We start from the raw sequence: 20,336 nt of genomic DNA on the forward strand, positions 1-20,336 counted from the left end.
TGAATATATGCATGAAATCAGGGGTAATTGGCGAGTACATGCAACAACCATTACCAATACCTTCAAAGCAATGTAAACGCGACAAAGAAGCAAGTAAAAAAGCAGAGTCATCGCAATTTTAACTCCTCGGTTGTGTATTATTACTAGAATTTTGTAATCATAACGCGAACACAATTGTCTTGCGTAATTATGTTCAGTGGGGTCAAACTGGGGAGGTCGTCAGCAGCAGTCTTTCGTACACTCTATTTAACTTACTGTGTTAAGAATTGAAACAAAAAACGATAATAAACCATGTTCTCGGGTGCTCGCATTATGTGCTCCTTCTTTTGTAATTGCTCCTAGGGCGAATGTTTATTCAATAGTGAGAGCAACTTTCAGATACAGGCATTATAAAAATGGCAGACGTAGCAAACGCGTAGCAATTATGCGGTAGAAATAGAAAGGTTTTATTAACCCACCACCGTGGACGGAGAACCAAGTGAGTGAGAAAAAAAACAGGACCGAGGAGAAACTGAAAAAAATCAGGAAAAGGTGTAGATTAGTTAGATTAGTATTAACATATGGAAAAATGTCATGACAATTATGCTTGAATAACTCTTATCAATAGAAGCAATGCAGCTCATTTTCTGAATCTGGTGCAGAACCGTCCTACGTAAGCGATTACAGATCGAAATATTACGGCCGAGAGAAAGTCATGTGACTCCTTTGCATGGAGTAAAATAGAAACATTGGTTTGGGCTAGTTGGTTCAACAGCTAAGGTTGGGGGCTAGTTGGTTGTAGTACATGGTGAATGACTGCCGCGCGCTGCAGTGAAATAAGACGCTCGGACATGAAGGAAGGACGAGGCCGACACTGGACAAGGCGCTTGTCCAGTGTCTTCGCCCTTTCTTCGTGCACGCGTTCCTTATTTCAGAGTGGCGCGCGACAATCGTTCATCTAGTTGGGTTCGTTCGGCAAGCATAGGCAGGGCATCGAGCAAGTAATCTGGGCCAAGAATGAACGTGTAAAAGACGCAGGACTACTCTCGTGGTCCTTCACGGGCCCGTTCTCTCTCTCTCTCTCTCTCTCTCTCTCTATATATATATATCGCTATATATATATATATATATATCTCTCTCTCTCTCGTGGTCCTTCACGGGCCCGTTCTCTCTCTCTCTCTCTCTCTCTATATATATATATATATATATATATATATATATATATATATATATATATATATATATATATATATATATGTAGTGAGAGAGAGAGCCTGCAAAGGTGTATTTTTAACATTCCGAAGGACGGCTGAAATGAATATAAATCAATACAACGAAATATACCTCGCAAGTGTGCTTAATTTCTTTGGAGGGTGGCAGATTTCCAAGGCGAAAACCTGGCTTGTCAAATCAAATCCCACTTTCAGCTCTATCATATGCGTGAGAGTCCTCTTATAGGAATGTGGAATTATTTGCACAAGACATAGCAGTCGATTTCTGGTTTTCCTTCGCTTTTCTTGATTTAATTACTTATTTACCTGATTATTTTCGTAGTGATCCTTCTATCCTGTCGACCATTATGAATCTGTATAGGATCTCAGTACCCGCTTGCGCTTTCCCCGTAGAAGCTAAACGAGGAACAAATAGCCATTTCGTGGCTGGAAAGCGTCGGCGTGTCTTTCAGTGAGTAGTACCGGGAGAAAGTTGATGACCGCGCAGTTGATTCAAAGATCGAGTTCGATGAACGCTGTAAAGTTATGCCCATAGCGAGAAGTGGGTTGGCTTCGGCCGCAAGGCAGACACAGGTAATGACGGCTCAGTTGATACGGTGAAAGCGAGGGGTAGAGCCGAGGGATGCATACATAGATAAGGAGGGAATCACTTATTCGCAAAGGGAATAACGACGTCGGCTTGACGTCATCAACACCTTGAAGGAAGCGAAATACCTGTGAGATGCGATGGCACAGCTACCACTGTGGCGTCTTGCTTCGGGCACCATACTACAAGCTAATGTATTCGGCAACAGAGACCAACATTTTTTTACCATTATGGGCTTCTATTCAGAAGTTCAACGACTCTCTCGCTCTCTTTCTCTATATTTCTCTTTCTCTGCTTAAGCGATGAAAGTCGGCAATATATTCATGAGCGGTTAGACACCGTGAGAGAAACGTTAACAGCCGCACTAGATTACTGGTTCAATGATGTAACCTCTGTAGCTGGCCGTAAGATCGCGTATCATTCGGCGGATTGTGCTCACTTCACAAAGATTGCACAAAGCTGTATGCACGCTCCTCAACGCAGAAACAATAGTCGCGCAAAACTATCAATAAGTTTACTATCATTAGTGTCAATATATTTAACTGTCCATAGTATTCATCGTGACATGGATAGTAATATACGCTAGTTCGGTGATAGTGTTATCGACAGGCTTGCAGTTCCAGCGATATTACCAAAAGATGTATAACTCACTGTCAGTAAAAACAAGATCACGAATTTTTGAAAGTCTATTTTCTTTTAGCAAATGAAATAACATAGCATTTGTCTCTGTAGTCAAAATTCCAGATATGGCTATCACTTATTCATGCTTAAATCTAACCAGTGTTAGACCAGACCAACAAAATTACTTGTTTTCATCACATTCAAATCCAAAGTGCAACTGAAATTCGTTACTCTGAAGTTGCACACCTTTATAAAGGCTTCTTTATTTTTTCGCTCTAACTGAACAATTCCACGAATTATGCATCACCCAGGCATTATGTTGGAGCACCTCACCCCATTTCCCTTCGGTCTACTCCTCATGTCCGAAATTACGTATATATACTCGGCGACTGAAAACATGCATAACCCGCCGTGGTTGCTCAGTGTGCCTTGGTGTTGCGCTGCTAAGCACGAGACCGCGGGATCATATCCCGGCCACGGCGGCCGCGTTTCAACGGGGACGAAATGCAAAGACACCCGTGTACTTAGATTTAGGTGCACGTAAAAGAACCCCAGGTGGTTAAAGTTAACTCGCAGTCCCTCACTACGGCGCGCCTCATAATCAGGTCGTGGTGTTGGCACGTAAAACCCCAGACATAAAATTTTAAAAAAGCATACGTTCTACTGCTACTGGCGTTGCAAAAACGCTGAAGTATACTGCAGAGTCATTTCAGAGAGCGGCATTGTCGAGCTTTGTCTTCACCTCCGGAATTTTAAGCGGCCGCTGTCCCTCGCCAGTCGTTGCAACACTGCAGGTACTGGTCAACCACGTAGAGGGAGCTTATACTATCGGCGCGGCAAGTTAGTATAAGCGCCCTGCTGTTACGATGCGGAAAGGCACACAGCAGGGCTGCAGCGCTCAGCGACGCGTGGTGTACAAGAACGCGGAGCGCTTTGATCGCTATGGCAGCCCGCACAGCGCGTTGTTCGGCAAGAAACCATCGCCAAGTTTATGTTGCAGGGATTAACTACGTGCGGTATGTCGCCTTGGTTGTGTACGTACTATCAACAGCGCTGTGAATATGGTTGTTTCTTCTTTCTACCAACCATAGTTCAATAACGACTCAACTATCAACAACACACACATTATATATAGATATACATATATATATATATATATATATATATATATATATATATATATATATATATATATATATATATATATATATATATATATAACGACGCGTCTATTCTATGCAGATGACACCGATGATGAGGCAGACACCGCCTAGTGGGTCAGTGAGATCGGGCGAGGACGAAGAAGACGTGTCTCTCTCTTCTGTCCGCGTTGTACCGCGACAATATATCATTTTGCCATCGGTAGCATCGGTATTTCGATCGCGACTCAACTATTTATGTATCAATAGCACTATCGACAGTTTGGCATCGCTAAGGTGCAGTCGAAAGAAGGCGGCTGCGAGCGAGCAGCCAGCTTGGTGGGCAGTCATGCTTTCAAAAACTGCGTTCGAGAAGCTACCTCACGAGCGCCTATCGCGTGAGCATCCTGCGCACATCCCGTGACACGTGCATCGTCCGACCTCGTATTATTCCCCTTTCCCACGCGGTTGAGTTGCACTCTATTGAGAAATAGTTCCTGTGCGGCACGTTACCCGACCTTTCCTTAATCCGCAACAAGAACACTCCCTGAAGCTAGCTCACGAACCCTTATGACATATTTGAGCGCCACTTATAATCGTGCTAGTTGCTCGTTACGGAAGGGGGAAAAGAAAAATAGAGGAATTTGCGAGTGCTGTAGACATTCATACAAGACCAAGAAGAGGCAAAACGCTAAAGTTTTCTTCGTATCGTCAGGTGCTGCACCGTCTTCCGTCCTGCCGCCCTCTTCGATCGCGAAAATCGTTGCTTAGAGCACGATACGAATAACTTGTATCGATGAAAATTAAAGAAGAAATGAACTTCGCCTCATATATGTGTGTGAAGAGAGAAAACGAAAGTAATCGTAATCATAACTACGCAAGGAAAAGTAAAAGAAAACACACAATGAGGACTAAGAAGTGCACGAAATTTCAGTGAGCACAACTATTCCGTCTTGAACAGGTATCAAGCGTTCTCACTGCTGTAGTCAACTAGCAAAGCAACAAAGCGTAACAGAAGCCGCTCTAAAGTGTTTACCTTCCCTTTAGAAGACTATTATGTACTACCTCTTATAAAGTCAAATCAAAATGAGCAATGAAAAATACGACTGCGCTCATGCGTGTGGCCCTGAATATGGGTGCCAGCACTAGGTTCCTATCAACATAAGTTTTCATCTAGCCTTCACCATAGCCTTGCGAAACACAGCGGGTAAATCACCACTCATTTACTGCGCATGTCCATTTCGCTCGCATGGCTACAGCTTCGTCGCGTCGGTAGCGGTCAGAAATACGCACGTCTTTTCGTTATTATTATTGGTTGGAAACAGACAAGCATATGAGGTCGTTAGACTGCAATCAAAGAGGCAAGATATCTGCTTCCTGACGGACCCGAACGTCATCGACATTCTGACGTCAAGATCTCGCGCTCGGCCTCGCGATCATCCGGCGTCACAACAAAACCACCGGGGTTCGCGTCGATGCCTCCGCGTAATAAAAAGGCCGTTGCATCTACGACATGCGGATAGTTACGTAAACGCCGTTATGCTGACTTCCATTGTTTTCCATTGTTCGTGTTTCTGCGACGCTCTCACTGCTGCTTCCTTCGGTGATTTGTCGATGTTCCGAACCCTCGTCTCCCGTAGCGATTCCGCGGCTGGCGGCAGTGTACAAAGCCGTACTGTGTGCACGCATCGTCGGCCTTAATGGGTTTTTTCGTAAACCTCAACTCTGTGCTTAAGTGGGACGCTGGCGCATTAGGAAGTGTTTCCTTCTTGTCTAAGGACCAAAAGCCTGCAGCGGTCACGCACATCTCCGTGGACCGTGGAGCTGGGCAGGCGCACGCTTGAAGCGGTCGGACTTCGCTCAGAATGGAGAGTGACGAAATTAAATACAGATGAGACGAAGTACGGACGAAGTGAGACCCGTCGAAGCAGACGTGGGGAGTTAGCGGAATGCGGTACTTGAGAATGTATCAGTGCGCAGCTCCCAAACTCATCATTTCACCTACCCCTCCGCAACCCCCGAATGTTTTTGGTCTTCTTTTAAAAAAATCACTGTCGCACTAGTGGTTCACCTTTGAGCTCTCATCTGTTATGGCAAATCAGTTCTGCGAAAGCTCGCGAAGTGGAGGAAGTTACATGAAAGTAAAAACTGTGACCCGTCTGAATGTAGCACGGAGCCGCAAAGGAAACCCAATACTGGTTTCTCAGAAATGAAGCTTCGCGGTTGAGGAAAAATTAGTCCAAGTTCGGGTGGGTTTCCTTTGCAGCTTCGCGGTACGTTCAGGTGGACTACACTTTTCCCTTTCATTGTATCAGTTATACGCTAAGTAGCCGTACTTCATCACATGACACAACGCGCCGTGTCACAGGAAGGGCCACATACCTGACGTGTCATAGAAACAATAATGCCGTACTAAATACCAACGCTACGCAGTGTACTAGAAGAAATCGCCATACCACTAAGCTCGAAATCGAAGATCTCACATAAAACGTGCACACAGATTAAAGGGCCTCACCCTCTCATGTTGCCACACACCATTAAAGACCACCAAAAATTGTTTTTTTCTTGTGAGCCCTCAGTTACGGAAAATATTAAAAAATAACTTTACAGTGCCTGGATTGAAGCCAAATGCATTAAAGTATATTGGTAAGTAGAGCACACAAAAGTGACACAATATGTAACAGCACTGCCCCGTGACCCTATTTGACGTTGTGGTAAACCAAGGTAATCACCTCATGTGTCGCGGCCCCATTTCCACGTTTTCCTTTTCTTTTTCTTCTTTTTTTTTTGCCGGCCGATTAAGATGAGCTAGAGACAGAGGGGCCTAGTAAACAAGTTTCAGCGACGCGAGGCGAAAACAGAAATCGCTTGGGAGAAACCCTTACACTCGCCACAGCAGCCCCGAAAACCTGTCCACACTGAACTCGTCATGATTCTTTCCCCAGACACCAATCGAAAATGCGCTCTTATCATGTCCATCTATCTTAGTCGGAACACGGCAGCAGCTTGGCAATTATTCCGAGGAAGCTCGCAGAAGGGGCTTCGTATTAAAAGAAAGGCAAACAGACAGACAATTTGGACTCACCGAGCCAGCTGCCTGCTTCTGGAAAGCACATGCCGACTCGTCGCATCGGCGCAGGATGCGACCGATAAGGGCCACAAAACGAAAAAAAAAAAAATACAGAGCTATGGTGCGTAACCACTGCGTCTGCGCACCCCCCCCCCTTCCCCACCCCTCTCGCTCAACTCCTCCTGATTGTATTCATGCGTAACGAGTTTGGCGAGACGAATACCCCAGAGGTCACGGCGTTCTGAGGCCGTTCACAGTGGGTGTGACGCAGTATGTGGGTGAGAGTGCGGTACTGATTGCCACATTGAAGTACGTCGGGTCACCGTTAGAAGTGGAACTATATTAACGCAAATAAAGGCAGCGTTTTGTTATTGCTATATGCTATTGAAAAAAGCTTACTCCCTTTGGGGTTTGTCTTGTCCCACAACGATCATCGTCATCTGTCTTGCTCATATTTCTTTTCTTTAAAGCTGCGAACCAAGTCACGAACGCCTTGCGCGTTATAAGCGTGACACAGCATTCTCGACAGGAAAGTACCGAGCTCTGAGTTTTCAAGAAAGGAAACGCAAGCAAGGCAAATGACGATTATCGTTGTGGGACGAATATACACTCCAAAGGGTCCAACTTTTTTAAGAGTGTAGAGTCGATAAAGGGTAAGCAATCACCCCGTTAAATGGCGAGCGCACAGAACGCATTTCTGGCATGATCGCGTGTGCGTTGCATGGTGTCGCCCGTCGTAAAAGAGCACAATTTATTCTTACTGCGTTGTAGCATCGGTACAGTGGTTCTCATTGTTGGATTCAGAGATAATAAATATACGTAATATTTGTACGCCGAACCGGCAGTGTTTTACATTCCCGCGCTAAATGAATAAAGCTTTATGATGGGAATTCTTCAACGTGAGATATATATAGGATGTTTTATTCTAAACAAGAATTATAAGTATGGATTGTGGCAGGTAACGTAGTTACACTCCTTTCAGCCTCTATTATTTGAAGATACAGACAACGTTCGTGCGAAAATAATAAGTACATGGTTGCATTATTGACAAGGACTCAGTAATTAAATTGAAGCTAATCCATTTAGAGCTCATATTGCGATTAACGAATCGGAGAATGTTGGCCACCATCGCTCAAGAACAAGGCGATGGATGTGGAACATCCTTTATGGCACTGCACAAGTGGCAATCGACACACACTGCTTCGCCGAGAAACTCGGCTGCGCCACAACCGCCTGCGCCACTTTCGCATGCGCGCCTCCAAGTTAGCTGGCGCCCCTTATCCTCCCGAGTCAATGTCAAGGCCCGTCGGCCGGGAAGTGTCGACGGCGACGAGCTGCATCCCTGCTCCCGGTGGTCAGCGTCGACCGGTTTTCATTTCCAACATTTCCCACGCGACGCGAGACGTATGGTGTTGCAAGTGGGTTCCGTTGGGCGGATGCGCGTCGCTGAGCTGCCAGCGAACCCACAGACGGCTGTTGCCAGTGCCGCATTCTCCCGCTTCAAGGAAACCTCTCGTTCGAACACCTCGCGAAGGATGCTGCCATCGGCTGTGCCACGAAGTTGCGGAAGTTCTAATGATGGTGTAATTTAGACCGAGAGCACGGTGCTTGTGCTGTTTAAGCGATAACCACTGAACATTCGTGTCAGCTTAACGCTTATTGGCAATGCACCTGCACACCAGGAATGCAAATGTGCGTTTGTTCGCAACTCAGGCCTTGCGCTTGTGGTGGATCGGTAATACTGAGGCGACCAACCAGTCGTGGCTCTTGAGATTTTTCAGGAGTGTCGGTTAACTTTCACGCAGTTAGTAGTCAGAAGAATTGTCATAGTTTTGTGTACTTCACCGGGGTGGCTCATTTTCCGGCACCGTCGACGCACACTGCGGAAGCCCCAAGGCCTCCCTGAAGTGCCTGCTGTTGTAGATTTTGTTTACTATGGAGATTAATCCTGCACGCGCTCGGCAATACAGCAAGCAGACTGTTGCTGAGAAATCCCAAAGAAAGATCTCTGTACACCCCCTGTATCCCGACGCACGAAAGAGGTATGATTAAAGGCCTCAGCGGCAACAAAACCACGCTTTTGTTTGAAATTCGGAGAGGATAGGCTCTAGCGTGGACGTTCAAGACAGGGCGTGCAAATTCTCTGCACAAAGAGCAATAAATTGGGCGTCGCGGAGGGTTACGTTTGGTACTGTCTGTGGTTCATTATAGGAATGAGAAAAGATCCTTTGATCCTCAGGAGGGAAGATGATATTTATACTAATAGGGCTCCTGAGAGGACTGCGCACAGTGCTAAATGTGGTTGTCATGATTTCTCGCGTTCTTGGGCAGCTTCGAACTCATCGACGAGTGGTAGCTAGAGTTGTGTTAAGAACAGCAGTTTTCAGGCAGTCAGTCAAGTGACACGCTAACACCTCACGCATAGAAACAACGCGACCGCCACCTACAGCTCCATCACAAATGAAGTACAGCCGTGTAGCAGCTCCAACCAACAATGAGGAGAAAGGAAGGCTAGTTTGATACAGCCTACGTCATTGTGTTACCGCAGCGAACTTGCCCAGTTAATTGGCCGCAGCGCAAGGACTGCAATCATCTGAACCATGGCTCCCTCTCCCCCTCTGCATACATCTCTCTCTCTCCCCTCACTGTTCCTGTTCGCCACAGCAGCAGGTACAACGGACGCAAATCAGAAGGAAAGTAAAGATTAGTTTGGCGACCGGCTGACGCCTGACCTTGACCTCGCCAGACTCCGTAGGTTCGTGGCATTCCACAGATCGAGAAGGAAGAGAAGACAGACAGGTCGCGAGTTAACCAAAAAGGAAAGTAAAAGGAGCACCAAGAACAACAGCACCAGCCTTGGCAGGCACACATCCTTTCTGGAGAAAGAATGCGACGAGTCTTGATCGACACACCGACGAAGTACTTGTACTTTTGAAGTGCATTTCTAGTACTGTAGTTTCAAATTCCTTTCTTTGGTTTGGTTTGGATTGGTTTGGTGCGTAATGGTACAATTGGCTCAACTCACAACGGGGAATCGGCCATGGATCGGGCGGTCGAGTAGGTGAAGATAGTGGAGGAACCTTTAAGGGAATTTCATAAATTAAGAAGACATTAAATGAATAATAACAGCTAGGATAAATATTAGGGTTATATTATAGAATAGGTGCCTTTAAGGTATTGTTTTCATGGTGAGGAAAAGAAAAGTTTGAGTTAGCGCTCGCCCAGTTCACTGTCTTCTTCCCATCCTTCTCTATCCCTTAGTTTCCTTGACTGCGCTAAAAATGCCTGATGTAGACTATAACCAACTTGCGCAGATCGTTGTCTTACTACTCGGGTAAATTTGCTTTCGCTTATCTTTCTTGAGTTACAAACTGGAATCTGGGGGGAAAGACAGCTTATCTTTCCCAGTTTCTTTTTTCTTCTAATCGAAAACGCCGAAGACTAAATTATATAGCGGGCGGCAGGAACCCACAGTTCCTTTATAGCAAGCATTTACGTATTCAGCATGGATCACTCAGTACATGCACAAATGTCATACAGTGTCTCATCGGAGGCTTTTCGTCGTCGTGCAAAGCTCAATGGTAGCCACCGGGAGTACCATACTGCTCTCGCTCAAGCACTGTCGAACCAAATTAACATGTACCTGGATGCAAAAAGATACTGGGGCTCATTCTTTTCCTTTCTAAACTTTTCGAAAGATATATGTCTGAATTGTCATTTCCCCCAAAAGACTGGTTTGTATATCCTTCGAGACCAAAGTGCGTAAGTGTCCGTGAGCGAATAACAATACCGCTTAACGTAAAAATATACACGACTGTGACTATAAATATGAAGATAACATTGAGCATAAATAGAAATCAAACAAACTTGTAAAGATAGATGTGGCTCTTACGGCAAGAAGGGGACGTTGTTGCAGCCCAGTGCTTAGCCCTTTCCCTGAAACGAGAATGCAGAGAATGTGCGTCACTTGAAATTGAGAGGCACAACAGCAAAAAGAAGCAATCATAGCGATACATTCCATGCTTCAGTTTAAATATTAACTATCTTCGCCTAAATGCGTTTTCACTTCTCTGCGACAAGCGGTAGTTTGTAAGATTAAAAGAACACTCGTCGCTGACTATCCTTTCACGTAGAACGCCGTAAAGGAAAACGATACGTGTGACAAATGACATCTCTCAGATATGAAAACTACTCTCTAAAGTTTTTGTCGGTGACATTGCAGCATTTCAACTACGGTTTCCTAATTGTTCGACGCTTATGTTAAGCACGCTGTTCTGTACACGATCTTCAGGCTGCTCAAGTGCTAGCTTGCTGATAACGCAACAAAAACGGCAAGAAAAAATTCATGCCAAAGCTTTTACTTTTCTCTCTTGCTACAAGTCTAATAATTACTAATGTTCGTAAATCTAAATCTGCGAAATATATGCATGATGAGGGTACACCCTGTCACAGTATTTGCATAGAAGCGCAAGCGTTTTAGGTACTTTTTTCTTGTTTAAATATCAATACAATTTAAAGGGAAAGTAAAACTGATGGCGAGTATCGCCGAAACGATTGCGATTAACCTGGAAAAAAGAAAAAAGCTAGAGCAGCTCGAGATTCGATGGAAATTGACGAAGACAAACCTGTAGGTAAGTGATTGGCACCAAAGCTGACAATCACTTAAGTATCCTTACGTCATTTGAATTAATGTGGAAATGTCTAAGTTATCACCTTCAGTTAAAGCTTCACCTTACCCGCCGTGGTTGCTCAGTGGCTATGGTGTTGGACTGCTGAGCACGAGGTCGCGGCATCGAATCCCGGCCACGGCGGCCGCATTTCGATGGGGGCGAAATGCGAAAACACCCGTGTACTTAGATTTAGGTGCACGTTAAAGAACCCCAGGTGGTCAAAATTTCCTGAGTCCCCCACTACGGCGTGCCTCATAATCAGAAAGTGGTTTTGGCACGTAAAACCCCATATATTATTATTAAAGCTTCACCTTAATCCAGCCTAATCCACCTTGCTCTAATTTGTACCAACCTCAATCCCCCTTAATTAACTTTAATTCATCTTAATCCACCTTAATCCAATTTTGGGAGTTGGCCAGGTTGTTCTTTTGGGTGTGAGGCGCGGCGTCCGTCCGACGCCATGGCTGTTCACCGTGGCACTTCGCAGCGCGAGCCATAGTAGGTCCAGCTCCGAGAACGTGAGATCATCACTTAGTCACATGGGTTTTGGTACCATCGGATGACAACAACAGAGGCCGGACTTTCCGCTTCACGGGGCATACAATGAATCCGCATTAAACACAGCGTTCATGCACAGCGGGAGAAAGCTGTCCTGCATTTTTTAGAACGATTACTGCGCTGCAGAAAGCTCTTCAACTGCTCATTAAGCGAAGTTTCTTCCTTTAGCTACTCCGGCCACATACGATGGTCAGACGATCTTGCACAATGAACAGTGGCACATGTCCAGTCACCTAAGTTGTCTACTACGCCTTGAGCCGCAAGGTTCGTGCCGGCTACTGTCTTTCCGAGCAGTCAATAGGGGCCACTGGGAATGTGCCCGAATGGAGAACCTGCTGCTGGCCTAGTAGACAACTTGGGTTGCTATGTACGTGCACTGTATGTTCCCGAAAGAGAGCTCCGGCACTAAGTAAGTGGTCTTGATCCCTTACTCAGATACAATGCATCTAAGAAAGCCTTATTGCGGTGTTTTGAGAGAGCTACTAAGGCTAATTTGAAAGAGTGGATTGATAAGAGATAAAGTTAACTTTCGTGATGCCACTGAGCTGAAGTCGCGTCAGTAAGCGAAGAAGCAGTAAGTGTAGCAAAGGCGCTGGACCGAACGTCAGCGCGGGGCGAAGCTGCGGTAAGCAGCGCAAAAGATTAAGCGAATGACCGAAGGTCTAAAGGCGAAAAATTGGCCATCTGTTTTTGTTGCTGAAAGCCGGGGCACATAGTGATTGGCTCTCGAAAACCTTGAGCTGTTTCACTTGGCATGATTGAGGGTGACGCAGTCAAAGGTCTCGGTAGCGCTCAGACAGAAAGAGTCGAATTCCAGAAAGCACTTATTGTGTGGTCGAGATTTGTTCCAACAGCGCTAGGGAGGTTTGTGAGGAGTAGGAGACATTCTTCGTGCCCCAGCGCTTGAGCGACTTCCGGGAAGGAAACCCTGACACTGAGGCTTCAGTACAACACCCAGCACTTGAGAATTTGAGGAATACTGTCGGTAAAGGCTTCGCCAGAAACATCGCAAGTAAGTTTTCAAGACCGTATAGAGAAGAAATGGGGAAAAAGGTCGGAGAGAGTTTTGAAGGTCTGGGCTTGTTGGCATCCGCTGACACGGTGCCAAAGGGTACTCCAGAGGGCGTTCCTGGCGTGGACGAGACTAGTTCTAGCAAGCCAAATGAGCTCAGGTAAAAGCTGGAAACCTCTCTCCTACGTGTGTGTTGGAACGACTTTCTGTAATCACGGGAAGGTGATCCGGAAATCGCGGCGACCGAAGAAAACTCGGAGCACCTCGATGTGAGTAGGGGTAGTATTTTAGGTGAGGGCTTGGATAGCAACAGCAAGGGTAACGCGTGCCTTCAACACAAGCAAAAAACATATCGCAAATAGTTTGAGCACCGAATCGTGTTTTCACGAGGAGGAGGATCAGACGTCCGCCGAGACTAAGTCAATGGGCATTCCAGAGACCGTTCATTGAGGAGACGAGATTGGTCCCAAAAGTCATGGTGAGGTTAATGAAGAGCTGAAGATCATTCTCGTATCTCGGTAAGTGAACGACTCAAAGGCATTTGTGGATGGCCAGACAGATAATGTGGCATCCGAACAAAGGGAAGAGCCGAAGGAGCAAGTAGGGCTAATGAATGCCAGAGGACATGAATCGAGCCGTCACGCGAAAAGACAGGGAGGCCCTTGCCGAAACCGCGACAGCGGAAACGTAAACGAAGGTTTGCATTGGCAGGGCACTGCGCATCACCGCGAAGAAGGGCCCTACAAAAATTTTGCACTTCGCGCGGACAAGCATGTACGAACCATAGTTGTCCCAAAGCCACAGTAGTAGAACGCTGCGCGAGATGGTGGACAAAGTGAGAGGGGTCATTATTACAGCCAAGTTTCTGGCTTACCTTTCACAGAGCTAAAGGAAAGTGGACAGGGTCGGCGTGGAATGTAACAGTAGATATGATGCTCCTGTTGGCCCTGGCGAGCTCGAAAGCACACCGGAATGCGACCCCATCGGGCGCGATTCAAGAGAACCCGTAATTAGAAAAGGTGCAGTCAGTTTGGGTCAGTTCGCATACGTGAATGTAGAACCCGATAAGCGATTTTATTTCGCAAGGGTGCCTGAATAGGCATTTTGGTGCTGCTACATCTCTGGTTAGCAGCGCGACCAAATTAAGAGAAATGACAGGGAATAGCGCTGACTTAAGATGCACTAACCAAAGATGGACCGTTTATTTTTATTTCTTATGATTTAAGACTTTGCGAGTGACTTTTTCATGAGTTCTAGTTGGGCTCAGTAGGATGCTCTAAGTGTATCAGCCGCATAGAATGTGTGTCAGTTTTACGATAATGGCTTGGATTCGCGATGAGTTATGTAAATGACCTTCTCAAAACAAGATTGTGGCGCGAGACCATTGTTTAATTTGCAAATGCTTAAGGTTTAGCAGAAGGGGTTATACTTGTCGTTGGTGCATCGTTAGATAAGCATTTATAGGAAAGGCTTGCAGTGCAAAAGCGATGTTTGTTGGCTAAACGCTAAAGTTTGGTGCTGAAAGTCTCCATCACATGTTGTTAGAGGAAACAGGCATTTTGAATTTTTTCTAGCGCTACGAGTTATTTGCTTGACGCGTTGTTTGGTACAGTTGATAAGCATCTGGGAAAAGAAAAAAAAACAGGCCTTCATTGTGAGGTACAGGAAAGGACATTATCAAGTTATATCGAGCGAATAGCCTCAGTCGTAGTTTCCTTGTGTTGCTTATAATGCTGTTTTATTTAGGTTCGCTTTAGATGTATTTATTCGCGTTTCGTTCATGACTCTAACCTTTTGTTTCAACTCGCCAACTGCACTCTTATTTGCTGAAGGGCAGTGACTTTTCTAAAACGAGAAACAAAACTTTAGGCTCTAGGTTCGTTAGAATACGCATTGAAGTCTGGTTCTTTCGTTTGTTAATATTGGGAATACCGAAAGAGGACTGCAGGTATCTTTCTTAGAAGATATTATTTCAAGAACATCTAGAACTGGCGGTTCTCATGGTTAGTTGAGTGCTCTTTGTTTGTTGTGCCGTAGGCTTTGCCTGGTTTATCGCCAGAAGATTCCACCTAGCCAGCCTTGGACCAAACGGCAAAACAAGGCAGGGGCATGGAGTCTACCGGTCTCTTCGATGTGTGTGAATGCTGCAACTCCTTCGAGACCTCCCCTGGCGGTGGGCGGGCTGTTATGATCAGCTTAGGATTCAACGTCGCAAGTTTGAGCAGCATTCCAGCTTGCTTCTCTTGTCGAGCCAATTGCCCTCCTCTACGAGAAAACGTCACCCCTATGCCTCCTTCCACGTCCTGAGCTGACCCGGGTGAGAAAGCAAGCCACGAAGGGGAGGAAGCCATCGTCGTCACCGACAAGACTGCAGCGAACACTTCGACATTAGCACATCCATGACTGCACCAACAGCTTCTTCCTGAGATGACTCCAAAACGACCTTTCCTGTGGAGGCCCCTCCGCTTCCCTTGACAATGGACCTCACTGCCGATTGTCTCGGATATACGCAAGAGATTATTTAAAGCCCTCTGGCTCCCGCGTTAACGAGAACCACTCGGTAGTCTGATCAAGTCACCAACTTGAACAAATGGTGCAAGTATACCTTTTTCTCGTTGTCATCACCACGATGCCCGCCTTCGTCATCTTCTGCTGATTACCACAGTAAACACCCCACCACGCTCGATCCAGATCGTATCACCGGAGAAAAACGGCGGCAGACAGAAGGGAATTCACGTCACGCGCGTTCCTTTCTTCCGTCTCTCGACGTTCTTGTGCTGCTTCTAGATCCCAGAACTACATCCGTCATGGCGCCAGCTGGGCCATTCAGGGCCACGGCGTTCAAAGCATGCGCTTTGAATAGTGGTGAAATAGGTGTATCCTAGACATAGATCATAACGAGGTGCGCGGGGGCGGAACTCCAACAGGGTGCGGGGCGTAAGAACGCGAGCAGAACGGCGCACAATTATTCTAGCGACAGCACGGCACGATGGGTGTGATGTGCGAGGTCGTCAAAGACTCGTCGCGTCGCGGACGCTGTTATGAAGCGGTCCGCCACGACGGTGACTGTTTGTCTCGTCTTGTCAGTGTCAGTTTATAATGTTCCACGTGTGAGAAAATGTAGCCAAACCGCACGCTGTGTTTGAAGCCGAACACTTGAGAATTCTTTAACAGTGAATTCGCCGCGTTTCGTTATAGGCGGTCCCCGTGCAACTCAACCGTCGGCCTGGAACCCCCTTTACGACCTCGGTACTCACGATCTGCAGGTTGATGATCTGGATGTCGCCATCGACGATCATGACGGGCGTGACCAGCCGGCGCATGGAGTTGGCAATCATCTTGCGGTTCAGGCTGAGGAAGGCGCAGCTCGAGTGCGAGGACACCTGCAGCTCCTCGTGCGTGGAACGGTGCAGCTCGTCCTTGTGCTCCTCCAGGTCGATGTTGAACGTGATCTCGCCAAAATTCAGCATCAGCCTGCGAAGAAGCCCCGCGACCGATAAGAGCTTTCCCCCCACTTTCTCTTGTCCGACGTCACAGCAAGCACGGCCGCAGTTTCAGCAAGCCAGCTAGATTATATATATATATATATATATATATATATATATATATATATATATATATATATATATATATATTGAGAGTCTGCTGGAATGGGGTAGTTGACACTTGTAGGTTGAGCACGGACGTAAGAAAAAAAATACAAGCAGGTGTTTCACGTAACTTATCTGCCCTTCCACTTTCTTTCTCTTCTTATCCCTCTTAACACTTCTCCCCGTGCCGGGTAGCCAACCAGAACTACCTCTGGTTAACCTCCTTGCCTTTCTATGCATTTCTCTCTCTCTCTCTTTCACCCAAGGATTTTAAAGATATGGTTAGCCGCAGCTGAATGAAACAATCTATATATGGTTGGCCATCATGTGACGCTCCTTAGAGTATGTTTGTATTCCGCTTAATTAATTAATTAATTAATTAATTAAGATGAAATATACAAAATATTTAATATTCACTTTAGGGTCAGGTGCATTTCGTTGCGTTGTAGAGGGGATTCAGAAATGACGGATTCAATTTTTTTGCGTGGTATCGCAACGGATTCGATTATTGTGATTTGCTGCTTGACACTCTTCATATTTCCTAGTCGACTCGCCTAGGGAAGACGACGGTATTAAAAGCGGATACTTTTCGAGAGCGAGCACAGAGGGTCCTGATGTGAACTCGGACGTTTAACTTGCTCCTGCATAGAGTGGACATCCGCAACTGGAGCAGAGTAACTAAGCCAATATACCCTTTTTCCTTCATTCCTACTACCTGTATTGGTCGATGGGCTTGGTGGATTCCTTGCCCGAACACCACACTAAACCGCAACAAGCTGCTATTCTTATTGGTTCACCATCGTGTGCTTTTCCCTTACCGCGTCATGTGATAAACCCATGCTGTAATTAGTTCACTTGCTAATTCCTGCCCATCTGCAACGTGTTCATTTCATTTGGGTACCCGGTCAGAAACGTTTGCTTTTAAATGAAACTGCTGATTCACTGGCAAGGACCTCACTTATCGACTCTGTCCTTCGTATTGTACCAGTGGCAGCCCGCATCACGGCGGCGAGATCTCGGATGCATTCAATTATGAGAGCCTTATCAGACTCAGTCCTGACTGCTTCGTCAGATTATAAGCAACTGGTATTTCCATGGCATAGCAATTGCTGCAGCAGAAGGATGATTGAGGTCTGCCTCACAAAATTATGTTGCCGCATTCCCTCCCGGAACATCTACTTACAAAATCCACTTTTGGTGCCCAACCCTCTTGGCTCGTTTTGTAAGGAGGAAGAAACAATTCATCACTTCCTTCTATCTTGTCAACGCTTTACTGCGGCAACAAAAATAATATTGGAACTTCCGCTTCGAAGACTTGGCTTGGGCTTAACCTGTCATTCTTTCGTTTGAGCTTTCCACTTTGGGATTCAGCCACAAGGATATTTGCTTCGCTGTCCAAATTTTTTTATGGATTCCAGCTGAATGCCCTGTTAAAATTCTATCTTTTCTGCTTCTTTTGTGTATAATTACATTATTGATAAATAATTCGATCTTCTCTGACACTTTAATTTTATAACACAATTTTACGTTCAACAGTGCTAAACCCATAGGTATTCTGATATGTATTCTTCACTATAAAGTGGAGAAATCCATTCATTTCTTGGCCAATTCCCCATAGTCTGTAGGAGCGACATGCTTGACAGAAAATCACAACAAGAACTATGAGTCTTCGTATATAGCCTCTTTCGATCCCTTGGACGAGTTTAAATAAATCCCGCTTTCATTTGGTGTAGATGCGGCGTAATTTTGAAAACTGGAACTCTAAAGCCGCGCGATGCCCCCTGCTGCGACCCTGCCTGACAAAACCACCCAGCGAGATGTACCCCAGACACCAGCGGTCGTCACTTCTCGTGGGTTGTGCCAGCGTGATGCTGCCATTTTTAGCGACACCGATGATCATGACGTAGAGGATTTATTGTCATCTTACGAACGGGTGAGCTAACACAAAAAGTAGGACGACATCATCATGTTGCACGACGGGCTGTACATTATTTAAACAGCATCGAGAAATTCTGGTTCCCAAATCATGAGCAGGACCTGCTAACATTGAGTGCGCTCAAGGCAGGACTCGCAAAAGTGTTTCCGTGCCCCGCTATGCACAAGCTTTGCGCTGAACAACGCTTATGGGGACGAGCACAGCATCACGGCGAAACTTTCACAACTTAGACTGAAGATGTCATTGACTTGTGTAAGCACGTGATTCCATCAATGGCAGAGCAAGACAAGATCAAAACATTATGAAAGGCATTGATCAGGACGCATCTTAAACATTGCTAGCGCAGGATCCGCGAACCGTTGCTCAAAACATCAATTTGTGCCCACGTTATGACGAGCTACAGAAACAACGCGTCTTAGCTCAGTACCCAACACCCATGGAAGATTCGATAGCAGCATTGGCTATTGGCGACAACTAGACAACTCTACTGGCGCAGATACAAGAATTCGTGGGTGAGGATGCCGTGCGACAGCTCTCCGTTTTGCCGATGACAGAGAAGCCTTCCTATTATTTGGCTCCAACGATCCGCCAAATATTTCAAGAGCAAGTCAACCGAAGCTTTTCCATCTTCATGTCAGCCGGCCCCCGTGGCAGCACCTCGGATGTATGTTGAAGCCGCTGAACAGGCGCCTCGTCTGCCAGGGTTCTCTCCTCCGCCCTTGCCTCGACAGTCATCGGCTTCCTTTTTTGGCGCACAGCAACAGGTTGCAAGTCTTTGGTCAAATACTGACAACCGCCCAATAAGTAACCCCTGAGGGCACCCCGGGACATGTAGCGCGCTTTTGCCTCTGGCACTTCGCTGCATTCATGAACACCGCGCAAGCCCCTAGCTATGGCTGCCGAGCATTTCGTTTAACACAACAGTCGCCACCGCAAATTTACGCTGCTGATGACCAACCAGCTCCGGATTCACAGCCCTTTGGTGCTCGTCACCCGCCTTCCCCTCGTCCCCGCTCACTCTCTCACCGATGTGTCGTAGGCCCAGTGTCAGTACTACTGAAGCGGAAAACTGATTTCCGCAGTTCTTGAGGCACAAACTGCGTCGTCGTCGGAACATCCAAGTCCTCGCTTTTCCCCCGCTAACGCTGTTGACGTGTTCGTTGATGGTATCATAATTCTTGCGCTCGTCGACACAGGTTCTGGCGTATCCGTGATTAGTGAAAAGCTTTGTCGCTCATTACGTAAAGTGGTCATGACGCCTTCGGTATTATCGCTTCGAACTGCAAGTGCACAACCGATTCAGCCAGTCGCCATGTGCACTGCCAAAGTGCTGATTCAATGCATATTGTAGTAAATTGAATTCTTTGTGCTGAATTCTTGCTCCCATGGTGCCATTCTCGGCAGCAATTTTCTGTAGCGCCATCATATCATCATTGACTGTGCACATGTGGAGGTTCAGTTCTCCGTTCTCTGCGACTTGCCATCTCACGACTTACAAGCTCATGATGCTAGCAGGATCTTCGTCATTTCAGATACTGGCCTTCCTCCCCACCGTGCTGTCTTTTGTAATGCGCATCGCTTGCCAACGTGATGGCCTTGTTTACACCCACTGCCGTCTTCAGTCGCCGCCAACCTATATTGTTGTCGTTCGCTCTCCTCGGGCTTCTTCATAGTGCTGCAGGAATACTTGTTTCTAACTCACATTCATATGTGCGTTTTGGCTTTGCTCTGTGGCGAGTATATTGGCACTATCCAGACTGTGGACGCTGACGTTACTGTGCATTAAGGCGTAAGCCTTTAGTGGCTCATGAGTGTCCGTGCACAGTCCGTGGTGGACGTAGGAAAGCGCTGATCAATCACGTGAACCACGGCGGCGTCCGTTCGCAGAACAGTTCAGACAACAGCAACAGAGGCAGTCATAGATAGGCTTTCGCCTATCGCAG

General features: G+C 46.4%; 1 protein-coding gene across 3 annotated transcripts in view; it reads right to left on the bottom strand.

Moving 5' to 3' along the window:
- Window positions 1–422: 422 nt before the first annotated feature.
- The window catches only part of LOC126522416 (uncharacterized), a 31,879-nt gene continuing 11,965 nt past the window's right edge, over window positions 423–20,336 (bottom strand). The window contains exons 6-9 of one of the 3 annotated variants that reach the window (XR_008610519.2): window positions 16,125–16,341; window positions 10,520–10,563; window positions 9,653–9,707; window positions 423–511 (exon numbers count right to left, since the gene is read on the bottom strand). Coding sequence is in view for 1 of the 3 variants with exons in the window: in XM_050171168.3 (XP_050027125.1) it covers window positions 10,552–10,563; window positions 16,125–16,341 (229 nt within the window). In the remaining 2 variants the exon portion in view is untranslated. Of the gene's footprint in view, window positions 512–9,652; window positions 9,708–10,494; window positions 10,564–16,124; window positions 16,342–20,336 lie in introns of all 3 variants that reach the window. The other 2 variants (XR_007597415.3, XM_050171168.3) reach the window with 2 other exon arrangements.

Source organism: Dermacentor andersoni, chromosome 6 (assembly GCF_023375885.2).
Source record: "Dermacentor andersoni chromosome 6, qqDerAnde1_hic_scaffold, whole genome shotgun sequence".
Classification (NCBI taxonomy): Eukaryota; Metazoa; Arthropoda; class Arachnida; order Ixodida; family Ixodidae; genus Dermacentor; species Dermacentor andersoni.